The sequence below is a fragment of the Macrotis lagotis genome, chromosome 6 (assembly GCF_037893015.1).
Source record: "Macrotis lagotis isolate mMagLag1 chromosome 6, bilby.v1.9.chrom.fasta, whole genome shotgun sequence".
NCBI classification, from domain to species: Eukaryota; Metazoa; Chordata; class Mammalia; order Peramelemorphia; family Peramelidae; genus Macrotis; species Macrotis lagotis.
Window position 1 is genome coordinate 33480950 of NC_133663.1, and position 13509 is coordinate 33494458.

The 13509-nt window shown below is 36.7% G+C and overlaps 1 protein-coding gene across 3 annotated transcripts in view; it reads right to left on the reverse strand.

Annotated features, from left to right (window-relative positions):
- Positions 1-13509, reverse strand: part of SPATA16 (spermatogenesis associated 16) — a 311103-nt gene that overhangs the window by 195107 nt on the left and 102487 nt on the right. For all 3 annotated transcript variants that reach the window (XM_074192524.1, XM_074192522.1, XM_074192523.1), the window contains exon 3: positions 405-550. In XM_074192524.1, the coding sequence (XP_074048625.1) occupies positions 405-550 (146 nt within the window). The remainder of the gene's footprint in view (positions 1-404; positions 551-13509) is intronic.

Consider the following 13509-nt stretch of genomic DNA (forward strand, 5'->3'; position numbering starts at 1 on the left):
TTATAATATGCTTTATAATTGGGCTCAGATATGTTGTCTGGAAGAGATAATATGCAGATTATCTAACTCAACAGTCTAGTTATTAATGAGTAATTCATTTAACTCCCATCATAACTCAGTAAACCTGAGAGTAATGTTCAGAGCAAATGGGAAATTATGAGTAGGTAAAGTTTTGATTGATGGAAGAAATAGACAAAGTCAAGGAGATACCTTAGTAGAGGTAAGATGAAGACTGGAACATGAGTGGTAAAAGGGATTGTCCAATGTCGGAATAGAGAGAAAATGGAGACAAAGTTTGACTCTTTTACGTCTTTACCTAGGGGAAAGCTTCACCATCTCCTTAAGTCTACTTGGCTATCTCTCGTCTTTGCAGTAATAACTTTAGATCCATGTTATTTTCTTACCTGTGAGCATGATTCAAGGCAAGGTCAGGCTTCCTCATCCGGAGATAACAGGTGACAAGTTTTGTCTCAATAAAACTAGCAACACTTGAAATATCTTCAGCAGATGCTTCAAAAGGTTTTCCCAGAGCTGCTCCTTTACTGCAAAGCTAAGAAAAAAACAAAATCAAAGAACCCTTCAGTTTTCTTTCATCATGTTTTAAAAAAATTTATATTATGAAAACAGGCAAAAATATATCCATTCTTCTTGAACAGGGCATGTTAAATGATAATATTTTTGTCTGTGTAAAAATTGAATAAAACTATTCACATTCACTTATATGATCATAATATATAGTACACAACCCTCCTTGTTGTCAAATGTTTCCCATACAGTATATTTTTATGTATCTGGTAGATTTAAAAGCATCACCATTTACTAAAAATGCCAGTTTTTTTAAAAAAATGAAACATACAATAAGTAAAGATCTTATCAGTAAATCAGGAATAAATCATTTTTAAAGGCCAGTGCTTTTATGGAAACTTAGCTGTGCAATGATCTAACATGCTATTGAGTTTGATTTAATACAAGAAGGGGTATTGGAAGTAAACTCATAGGAACCATTATCATGATCAGTGATTAATTTCAACCTGAATCATCTTCATGAGGAAGACATTGGCAGGAAAAAAGGAAACTTAATAAGTTTAGGTGAGCAGAGGATGTGATGTTGGAAAATTATTGCTGGGATATCTGGCATCATTAATAAAAATTCCAGGAAGTCCAGTGACTGTTTAAGAGGAAGGAGGTGATTCTCCACCTTCTGGGAAAAATCCAATGCCAAGAGCTGGTTGTCTTGAGACAACAGATGGAGGCTGGGGAGCCTCTACCAAACATGGACCACTCAAAGTGAAGGTTGATCCAGGGAGTAAAAACCCTGGTCTTTCCTTTTGGATCATTTGTTCCTGTACCATGCCTCCATTAACATCTTTTCTGTCCATCCCGACCCATCCCAACCCAGCCCAACTCACACATCTTCTCTCAGGGGAATCTGTTTGAATTCAAGCTAGGAGCTCTGTTTCCACTTCCAAGTTTAGAAAAGAAAGCTTCGTTTCAAATCCTTCTGCACATTGTAAGTGGTAGAAACTCCTACTTTCATTTATTAATTCTCAAGAATGTTTTGATTTCCTAGTCATGCTACTATTCTTAACAATTTTGTTTTAACAAACCATAATTTGTTTATAAAGGCAAAGATTGTGATCTGTCTTAGAGGCAGAGATAGTCCATATTCTACTTTTTATGGATAAGAAAGACAGGACCCAGAGAGTTTAATAGATTCATAGATTGAAAACTAGATGGAATGCATTCCCCTCATTTAACAGATGAAGGAACTAAGGCACTGAGAGGTTAACTGACTTGCCTGAAGTAGAAGTATAACTTGAACCCAGGTTCAGAGAGTAGGAACTTTTTTGTTATTTTTTTTTCTTTCTATCACCAACACTTTGAACATCTAGAAGCTTAAATACCAGCTGCCTGACAACTGATGATGATGAGGTTTGTCCTTAATTCTTGAAGAAGACTATGACATCAGGGAGGTGAGGCCATGACATGGACATGAATTGGATTTGAGTGAGGAGGGGTTGAACAAGTATGAGGTCACACAGTTAATAAATGACTGAGCAGAAAGATTTTTTGATTCTAAGTCCAGAGTCTATTGTTCAGTGTTTAGTGAAAGCATCTACATCTCAGAAATCAACAAATATTACAAATCAGAGTTTTATTGATTATTTTTTAATTTTCCAGGAAAGTAAAATGATGGTGAAAATATCATGAAGAGTCAGTTACTGAACATTTGCCAGCTATTACCTGCCTTATCTCCCTCTACCACCCCAACCCCACAAATCTCACTACCACATTTATAACCTAAATATCATTTAGAAGCACATAGCTCCAAGTTTTCAGAAGCAAGACAGAACCTGCTTGGTGTCTGAGCTGCTAGATTTTAGCAGTCAGTAAAAATGAGGTCTGCTGTGGAAGCAGGGGGTGGCATAGATATTAAATTCTCCTGCCCAGCACTTAGAATTTCTAAGAATGATCAGGAGTCAGTTTTTAAACATCACATGTAGTGAATGATTGATAAATGTTGTTGAATTTAATTTTCATTACTTTATTTAAAACAAAAACAGCTTATTGTAGGAATTAAATGGTTCTTAATCTCTCTCTCTCTCTCTCTCTCTCTCTCTCTCTCTCTCTCTCTCTCTCTCTCTTTCTCTCCCCATCTTTCATCTCTCCCTCTCTTACATGCTTTCTCTCTTATACACTCTCTCTTTCTCTCTCTGACTCTGTTTCCCCATCTTCCATCTCTTTCTCCCTCTCTTACTCTCTCATTCTCTCTCTCTCTCTCACATACACACATACACACACACTGACTTTTAAAATGAATATAAGGCAGTTTGCAAAAATGAAAATTTCTCACAGTGAATTGTGACCAAAATCCAAAGACAAATCAGTTAAAAGGAGCAGAGAAAATAAATGAGATGAAATTAAAATATTTAGGCAATGAATTTAGTTGAGTTTCCTAAAGGTTATAATGTGGAAAGGAAAACACATTTTACATTTTTCCCATGCTTCCTTGAGCAACAATAACAGAAAGCTCAAACCAAAACGTCAGTAAAAACAGAGAATTTCATCTGTAGAATGGAAGCTCACTGTGGGCAAGAAATTTTTAAATTCCTTGTTTTTTTATCTCCAGTGTCAAGCACCACATCTCACACATAAAAATGTTTAATAAATGGTTTGTTGAATTGAACTGAAGTAAATTTGCAAAGACAAACATTTCCCCCAGAAAAATGTATCCAATGGGGACTTTATTATAGAAGTAATAATCTAATAAACAAGGGGTGACATCAATCAACCAATCAATCCCAAAGCATTTATCAAAGAGTTAGAAACTATGAAACTTTTGAGTTAGAAACTATGCTATGCATCAGTGATACATAGTAAAGAAAAAGACCAATCCCTGTTCTCAATAAACATACATTATCAAGAGAGATAACCTTTACATCTATAAGCATATACTAAATGAAGATATAAAAAGTCATTTTTTTTGTTAGGAGAGAGCAAAGAAGGGATAAAATCTTTAGCTGTAGTGTTACAAATAATAGAACTGTTATCAAATGTATTGTGGGAATAGTGTTAAATTGCAATACAGTGAAAACATTTCTGTTTGAAGGCTGAGCTAATAATCTCCGGGTACATTGCCTTCAGAAGGTCTAATGTAATATGGGAGTAGGACCTGGAAAAGCAAAATGAATGGCCAGTTAACATGTCCACATGCCTAGGTAACTAAAATAGCAGCTTAAGTGGAAATAGCTAAAATGTTATTAATTTTTGCATGAATTATTGGATATGGACCCATGCTGTTAGCTAACACAGAACAGTCTGTGCATTAGAAGGGGGGATAACATTGATTCTATTGTGAAAATCTAAGACCCTCTGGGCTGGACCAGACCACTTCCATGTCCATATGGAATATCCAAGGATGATTGTAGGTTGGACCAATATTTTTCTTAAAAAACAAATCAAAAACAAAACAAAAGACTCTTTCATTTTATTTTTAAATCATTCAAATGGCTCAAAACATGCAGACAGTTACTCAACTGAGACAACAGAGAGTTTAGTTCCATCAAATATGAAATCAATAAATTAAAAAAAATTATTTAAGTACGTACTATATATTGAGCACCATGTGAAGTGTGGGGACTGGAAAAAGACAGTCCCTGACTACAAGGAGTTTACAATCTAATCGGGGAGGACATAAACATGCAAACATAACAAACATGAAAACAAATATAACATGCAAACAAACATAACATGCAAACATAAACATAAAGTGAATTATACACAGGATAAATAGAAAATATTTAAAAGAAGGAAAACAATGGAATTAAGAGGGGTTGGGAAAGGTGGGATTTTTAGTTGAGACTACATGAAGCCAAGGAAATCAATAATCATCTTTGAGGAAAGAGGGCAGGGCCTTCCAGGACAGCCAGAGAAAATGCCCAGATCAATAATGAGGCATATGTATATACTGCTAGAGACAACTGTTTGGTCACTGGGTGGTGAATGAGGCAGATTTCTATTTCTATTAGGAAATGAAGGTGAAATAAAATATCAATAAAGAAAATATTGACATTGCAAAAATATGACACCACAGGTCCTCATAGATTTTTCCACATGATCTATTTACAGAATGATTGACTGAAGCAAATTTAGATTTTCTCTAAGTGGGATCTTTCCCATAATTAGAGTTGTCCAAAAATAGATTGAGTTGAATTGTGCATTAGTAAGGGTCTTCTTCACTGGGTTTCTTCAACCAAAGGTTAAAGACTATTTGGTGTAGATGTGTTCACATATGAGTGGGCTTAGAAATATCCACAGTCCCTTCCACTTCTGATGAACTTCTGGGGTGAATGACTGGCAAAATACACCCCTAAATGAGTAAGTGAATTTACTAGCTGGAAAGAGTCATTTACTATTGTCCATTGAAATACCAGAGGATGACCCCCAAGCACAGCTCTGGGACCAAGAACAGGAAATCTTTTCATCAATAATCCAACACAGGTTTAGAAGCTGCCCAAGTGTGCTCTGAGTATGGAGAAGATGAAACTGGGTAATCTGCAGGGAGACCTTTCTTTTTGTCTCTTTTTGCCTTCCTTTTAGGAAGACATGACTTCAGTTCACTCAAGAGCCATCTCAATTGTTTAAGTATAAGCTGAAAAATAGTCTTGGCTAAGATACAGACCCATTTTATCATTAGTATTGAGATTTTAATTTGTTATAATTCTCACCCATTGTGCTTTGAGGGGGTGATTTTAAGACATGGGATGATAATAAGACTATGGAGGTGGTTCTTAACCATTTTTTTGTATCATGGATCCTTTAACCAGTCTGGTGAAGCCTATGGATCTCTTCTTAGAATGATATCTTTAAATGACCTTCTTAGAAGTTAATGAAAAATAAAGAAGTAACCCCAAATTAAGACCTACTGCACTAGAGGAAAGTCTTCAGGTAACTATCTAGGACTTATTTGTGGAAGGGTATAGAAAGGAATTATGCATGGTGAGAAGGGTAGAGAGGTTTTTTGAAGGACTATTCATATGAATGAATGAATGAATGAATGGTAGAATGAATCTATGAATACAAAATATTCATTAAATGTTTATATTCCAAGCACTTTGCTAATCTGCAGATACAGATAAAAAATGAGGAGGGGTGAATGAAGCCATGGGGAATAGATTGACACTCCAACACACCTTATCTAGCAGTGCTTATATTGATTTAAAGTTCCAGGCTATATTGATTTAAGGTTCCATATCATACATACGGAGGGTATGTGTTGGAAGGCTTGCTAAGGGTGTCAAAGGTCAAGGAGTCAAATGGAGAATGGATGGAGCCTGCCTGGACACAGAATGAGTCTAGCCTCTACCAATCAAGATGCCCAAGGTCTTTTTGTTTTTGTTTGTGGTCCTTCCTTTTTTAATCTTTCCCAGTGATTTACTTTCCAAATTTTCAGCAAATTCCAAATAGTTTAGATGAATTTTGCTTTATATTAGCTGAGGTCTGGAATCGATGCTATTTAGGTTTTGTTAACACTTCTTTTTATTATATCCAGTGAAACTTTAAAGCACTTAGGTGGTACATAGGATAGGGTATGAGTTTGGAATCAAGAAAACCTCAATTCAATTTCCATTTCTGGCATTTTAATTTGTTGTCAAATCCTGGGAAGTCAGTTGACCTCTCAGCCTCAGGTTTCTCAATTGTAAAATGGTAGGGATTAGATTTAGTGACCTCTGTCATTTCCAGCCTTAAATCTATGCTCCAATAACCATTTTTTTTTCTTTTTGGGTTTAATTTTATGAACTTAAAAGGTCAATAGTTTCTATTAAACACTTCCTGTGAACCAAGAAATGTGCTCCATGCTAAGATATTGTGAAATATCCTTTTGCTAGTTTGAGATATGATATATATCTTATCACATCCATATCTTAGCATCATCATTTTTATTATTTTGGCATGTCTCTGCCATAAGCACTGATTAGCCCTTCAAATATTTCAGTCATAGGAAACCTGTGCTTATACTGAGACTCTAGAATTTGGGGCCTGGATGAGTCCTTCCTATGGACTCAATTGATGAGAAATTGAAAAGTATCTCCTTAAACTAACTCCCTTGCCACCTTTCTCCTGCCCCCCCATCACTGTTAGAAATTGCAAAATAAGAGCAAAGTAATTTCTTCACAATAGCTCCATCATATAGGCAGGTCACACATTATTTCTATTTTATAGAGGCAACTAAATCTAAAGAGATTTTTTTGTCTTTTTGTTTTGCTCAAAGTTTTACTGTGGGCTTGAATACAAGTTTGCTAATTCCCAAATCCTCTTTCTCATCATTCTCTCTTCTCCCTCTTTTCATCCCTTTCTTTTTGTCTCTTCTCCCTCTTCATTTTTCCTTTTTTTCTCTCCACCTCTTTCTCCTCTTTTCCTTCTCTCTCCCTCTCTTCACCTTTCTTTCTTCCCTTTCTCTTTTCTCCTCTTTTCTTTCCCTCCATCTCTTTCTTTATTTCCCATCTATTCTCTCTTCCTCCCTACTTTCATTCCTTTCTCTTGCTCCCCTCCCTCTCCCTTCTTCTTTTTCTTTTTGCCTTCCTCTCTTCTATCTCCCTCTGCTTTCATTCCTTTTTCTTCCTCCTCCTCCTCCTCCTCCTCCTCCTCCTCCTCCTCCTCCTCCTCCTCCTCCTCCTCCTCCTTCTTCTTCTTCTTCTTCTTCTTCTTCTTCTTCTTTCTTCTTCTTCTTCTTCTTCTTTCTTCTTCTTCTTCTCTCTCTCTCTCTCTCTCTCTCTCTCTCTCTTTTCCTTCATTCTCCCTGTCCTCTTTTTGTGGATGCTCCTTTCTCTTTTATTCCATCATTGCCATTTCATAAGAACTCCCTCTTCCCCCATAGTAGCCTCCCTCGTGACACCTAAGTACAGTCAAGCAAAAACAAATCAACACATTCACACAGACTTAATTGTTCTCAGATGTTTTCTGGATAAAATAAATCAGAGCACAGCAGGGATGAGAGTGGAAACAGTTGTACAATGAGGAACATAGATGAGTGCCAGAAAAAAGTGAAAGAGAAGAAGACTTCAGAGCAGCAGGGAGTGGCTCTCCAAGGCATCTAGTCTTAGGATCACATCTAACCCAATCTCCTCATCTGAGAGAGAGAGAGAGAGAGAGAGAGAGAGAGAGAGAGAGAGAGAGAGAGAGAGAGAGAGAGAGAGAGAGAATATTAAGTAACATGCCTGTGATTTCATGAATACAGAGAAGTCCCAGGAGAAAATTTCCTTTCCCAATGCATATTGGCACCTGCTCTACAGTTTAGTATCAGATAATTGTCTGAGGCTCTGAATTCAAGGATTTTTGGCCTTAAGTGTCAGAGGTACTTCTCTGTCTTGCATAGAATAAAAAAAATGAACCAAGACCCAATGGATTCCATTAAATTAATCAAAGTTCTATATAAATTAAGAGTTTCTGAGAAATTATTGAACATCTATGTGGCCTTAAGCAAATGACTCATCTCTTCACATGTTTCTTCATATGTAAAATGGAGCTATCAATTCTTGACCTCTCTATTTCTCAGAGTTATTGTGAAGGTATCACTTTGTAAACCATAAAATGAATGTGAGCTATTACATTTGGAAATTTCTGGCATTGTTCCAAAGGGAAACAAATATGACCATTTGTGTGTCCATCAACTTCACATCAGAATAATATCAAAGAAAAATCCAGTCTAATGGGTTGTGTTAGAAGTCAATGGAAGTCTTCTAGCAGAAGCTGGACAGCTCCTCATCTGGTATGGTGCATAGCAATGCTTCTGATGTATATTGAATTAGACAGCTGTTGAAATCCCCATGGGATTCTGTATCCCTGATTGAATAAACTATCTATAAATCAAACATTTTCTTCTATAATAGCAACTATTGGCATTGTTATGTATTTATTGATATGACTTTGTTTGGGGAAAATAATAGCAAGAAAAGTATTTGTAATAGTTCTAGAAAAAAAGTGGAGCCTAGATGTAACCCTTTGTTTAGGAATTCAGAATAGATCCCTTTTATCTGAATCCACTTTTCATAAGTTTATGATAGAGAAAAAAGAAAACTAGTAATAAACTAATATTTGATCTAAACAAAGAAGGAACAGATTTTAAAGTGTTCAGAAGATGGATACTAGGGATCCAGGGCTCTACAATTTTATTAGGTGAGAGAAGATGAGGAGGGATGGGATACTCTCAAAAATTAATTTTTAGATGAATTTTTTTTATATTATGTATATTTCCCAATATATCCCTTCCAGTTACAAGAATTTTCTATAACAAAGAATATGAAAGGGGAAAAATGTGGTCTGGCCAAACTAAACAACATTTAGAAAAAGTAATTTGGTATTCTTCTTTTCTCTCTTTTTCTTTTTTCTTCTTCCTCTTTTCTCTCTTCCTACCTGCTTTCATTTCTCTTTTTCCTCTCTGACTCTCTCCTTCCCAATCTTTCTCCCTCCCCCTCCCTTCTTCCCTTCATCCCCTGTCCTCTCTCTCCCTCTCTCCCTCTCTCTCTCTCTCTCTCTCTCTCTCTCTCTCTCTCTCTCTCTCTCTCTCTCTCCTACCTCTCTCTACAAAGAATGGAAAAAGAGATGCCTTCTCCAAGATCTTCTTGGGGGTACTGTTCATTTATTCAGTTTCAAGTATTGTTTCTTCCATTCATTTTGTTGTGGTAATTGCACATATTATCTTTACCTTACTTTGTGTCAGTTCATATAAATTTGTCTTTCTGCTTTCATGATTTCTTACAAATAGTAATATTTCATTCTAGTCATATACCACAGTTTGCTTTGCCATTTCATAATCAATGGAAATCTACTTTTTCTCCCCAGGAATTTGCTACCACAAAAATCACTGCTCTCAATATTTTGGTGTATATAGACAGACTCCTTTTTCTTTTTCTTTTTTTTTTAATTTTTTTAGATTTTTCAAGGCAATGGGGCTAAATGGCTTGCCAAAGGCCACATGGCTAGGTAATTATTAAGTGTCTGAGGTTGGATTTGAACCCAGGTACTCCTGACTCCAGGGCCGGTGCTCTGTCCACTGCACCACCTAGCCGCTCCTAACATAGACTCCTTTTTAAACCAAGAATGAAATTCTGAAGACAGTAAGGAAACAACTCTTATGAGGAGGGAGAAAGAGAGATGCTTAAAGAGATAGATGTGGATGAACAGAGGACTCACAAAAACAGTCTAATTTAATAAATATATGTACCCAAAGTAATGACCACTAGGCATCATAATGTATAGAATGCTGGACCTGGAGTCAAGAAGGCTAATCTTCATGAGTTCAAAGCTGGTCTCAAACACTTGACTCTGGACAAGTCACCAAACCCTATTGGTCTTAGTTTCCTTATCTATAAAATGAGCTAGAGAAGAAAATAGCAAACCTGAATGGGATTATGGAGAGTCAGATATAATTGAAAATGGCTCAAATGTAACGAACAGTTTTGAACCATTTCCCTGACTCCAAATCCAGCCTGTTTCCTCTGTACCACATTGCTAAAATCCCTGTTAAGTCCCTGACATTCTTAGGTAGTTAACTCTTACTGAATCTCCCAAGATGTATTGATCTTAACACAGAATCTTAGTCTATCTCTTGGGGGCTTAGTGTTGCTAGGGCCATGTTGGAATTCTGGGATATAGGATGGAGTAAACTCCAAACCCCCATTGAGTTACTGTGTTGTGAGGGTCCCGTAAGAACTTCTGATCACCAATTGCTGTGGTACATGCTACAATTAGAAAGCCCCATATGTTTTCCCCAAAAGGTACTTTGGGATGCAATTATACTCAAAATATTCTTTTGTAGAAATTCAGAATAATAACAATGGAACTTGCTTTAATTTTTTTATTTCTGAGTTAAAAAATTTTTTAAGCCTAATTAAAATAATTCCGTCTTCTAAATGAAACAAGTAACTTTGAATCTCTTGAGTCCCACGCACTCAGTGTGATCTCCTAAAGACACATCCATCAAAATTGGTTCTCCTTGCCCAATACTCATTTTACTGTAAGATACTCAAATCTGCAAACAATACTCCATCAGGGACCAATGCCTCTGATGTATTTCCAGGCTTCTAAGGGAGTAAGTGCTTTGTCAGGTAGCTCCAGGTGTTCATATCAAGAGTAAGGAGGCCTTCAACTTTAATAATAATAGAGACTGTGTGTAAGCACATCTCAAGAAAGTGAAGAATAAATGGATGATTGTCCTACATTGACAATATCTATAAGGCTGAGTTTCAAGGGCAGGAAAAGAATATAAATGATCCATCTCATCTCATAGAAGAGAAAACTCCTTTGAAATGAACTGCAGTACAGTAATGAAAGGCAGTTTTCATTTTTTAATATCCTGTTAAAATGGGTCAATAGATAAACTGGAAAATGGATGGAATCAATATTTGTGGGAATCCGGGCTTATAGATCAAACTTGGTGAATGAAAGGAAGTTTTTGGCTGATTTTCAAATACATCACATTGTTTTTTGACCTGGATGTTCCAAGAACAAATTCAATTTTGAAATAGAGCAAAAATGGTTGAGAAAATGCCTATCTTGGGGCAGCTAAGTGGACCTTGAATCACAAGGACTCAAGTTCAAATCCAACCCCAGACACACTAGCTGTGTGATTTTAAGCAAGCTATTTAATCCCATTGCCTTGCAAAAATTGAGAGAGAGAGAGAGAGAGAGAGAGAGAGAGAGAGAGAGAGAGAGAGAGAGAGAGGATCTTGATGTGATGTGACCACTAAGAAAGCTTATGTCATCTTAGACTGAAGTATGAGAGGCACAGCATCCAGGAAATAGGTTCTTTTATCCAAATAGAGTTCTGGGAACCACATTCTGGAGCAATATTGATAAGGTGGAGAATAGGCAGGAAAGGAGGAATGAGAACTACATGTAAATTGATGATCACTTGAAGATATCAGGGCAATTAGCCTGGAGAAGAGGATGTGGAGGACATGTTGGCTAGCTCCACATATTTGAAGGATTTTCCTTTGGGGGAAAAAAGTTACCTCTTCTGCTTGGCCCTACAGACCAGAAAGAGGAGCAATCATCAAGGGGTTCAATTCCATTCAACAATATTTTTTAAGCTCCTACTAGGAGTAATGGTGGAAGGTTCAATTCAACAAATATTAAGCTCCTTCTTTGTGTTCCTCCTGGGAGCAATGGTGAGGAGTTCAACAAATATTTATTAAGCTCCTTCCATGTGATCCTACTAGTAGTATTGGTGGAGGTGTTGAACTCGACATTCATTAAGCTCCTGCTGTGTGCTCCTACTGGGAGCAATGATGGAGGGGGTTCAGCCAATACATATTTATTAAGCTCTTTCTGTGTGCCCCTACTAGGAGTAATGGAGGAAGTGTTGAACCCAAGATTCATTAAGCTCCTATGGTATCTTCCTACTAGGAGTAATGGTGGAGGGGTTCAATTTAACAAATATTTATTACACTCCTTCTATGTTTGTTAAGGACAAGGAGAATGACATCAAGTTGAATGACATTCAAAGTACTTAAAGTTACTTCATTTAGAAGTTAGCTTCTACTATGTACAAGACAAAGGGGATAAAAAAGAAAGACAAAGAAACCTAAATATTCATTTTCTTCAAGGAGTTACACTCTATGGCAGCTCTCTCTCTCTCTCTCTCTCTCTCTCTCTCTCTCTCTCTCTCTCTCTCTGTGTGTGTGTGTGTGTGTGTGTGTGTGAAGAATGTGGTAGGAATATAAAAGAACTAGGAACAGAGGGTCAAGAGATACAAGGATTACGACTTGATGTGAAGATAAACACCCTAACTCACAAAACTAGCATTAGAGAGTGTGTTTCCTAGGAACCTGTCTGAGACCTAATCAATCGAGATCTTTAAACAAAGAATGGATGACCACTGTTGGATATGTCTTGGGGTTTTTTTGGAGTTAGTTATGTGATGAAAATGAGTGCTGAGTCCTTTCCAATTCTGAAATTTTGTCATTTTATGATTTAGACAGATGTGTAACAACAAAGGCCACATCTGGTCTAACTACCATTCCACTATAAGGTAGAACACGACTGAGTCGATTCTTCAGCATACAAATTATAGTAGGAATTCAAACAGTGTACTATATTAAAATCTCCAATCAAACACTTTAAAAAGGACTATATAGTTAAATTCAATCCAACAATTCAATAGTAAAGCTCTGTGAAAATATTGGTTATTATTAATCAAGCACTTCTATGGGCTTCAATGACTATGCTAGGGAATGGAGATGGTAAAGACAGAAATGAGACCTCCTCTGACCCCAGGGACTAATGGTACTAACATGCAACATGACCGTGAATGGAAGGCCTATATTATCAGTCTCTTATACTGATAAGATTCAGATGAAGAAATAAGAATTTTAACAGAATGATAAAAAGGGCATTTGGTGTACAGATGCTCAGTGTCTATCATTTAAACTTGGAGTAAACTGAGAAGGCATATTTCTCTCTCCTATAGTATAAGTAACTTTCCCAAACGGACATCCTCCATCTATATACTTGCTTGCCAAAGACATAAATTAACCTCAACAAATGTTTATTAAACTTCTGCTTTATGCAGTCCAATCCAACAAGAAATTATCAAATACTTTATGAAGTTATTAATGAATTAAATTTAAGGATCATGTACACAATATTATGGCTAGGAGCTAGAGATATAACAAATTTAGAACCGGGTTCTACTCTCAAGATGCTTACATTGTGCTTGGAGAATGGAGAAAGAAGTTTACAACATGTAAACAAATAAAGATAAACAGGATAATTTGAATGGTGAGAAAATACTAGCAACTAGGAGGATCAGGAAAGACTTTCTAGAGAGGCCGTTACTGACAGTAAAGGAACTCCGAAACTGTCTTGGTGATTTCAAGAGGACTTTGGGGAAGATTTTGGGCTTGTTCAGTCATCCACCCTTCCCCACCTCCTGCCCTAGCTGACTTATGCGAGAACAAAGACAGGCAGCATGGAGGATGGAAAGGTATGACTGGATCTTGTTCTGCC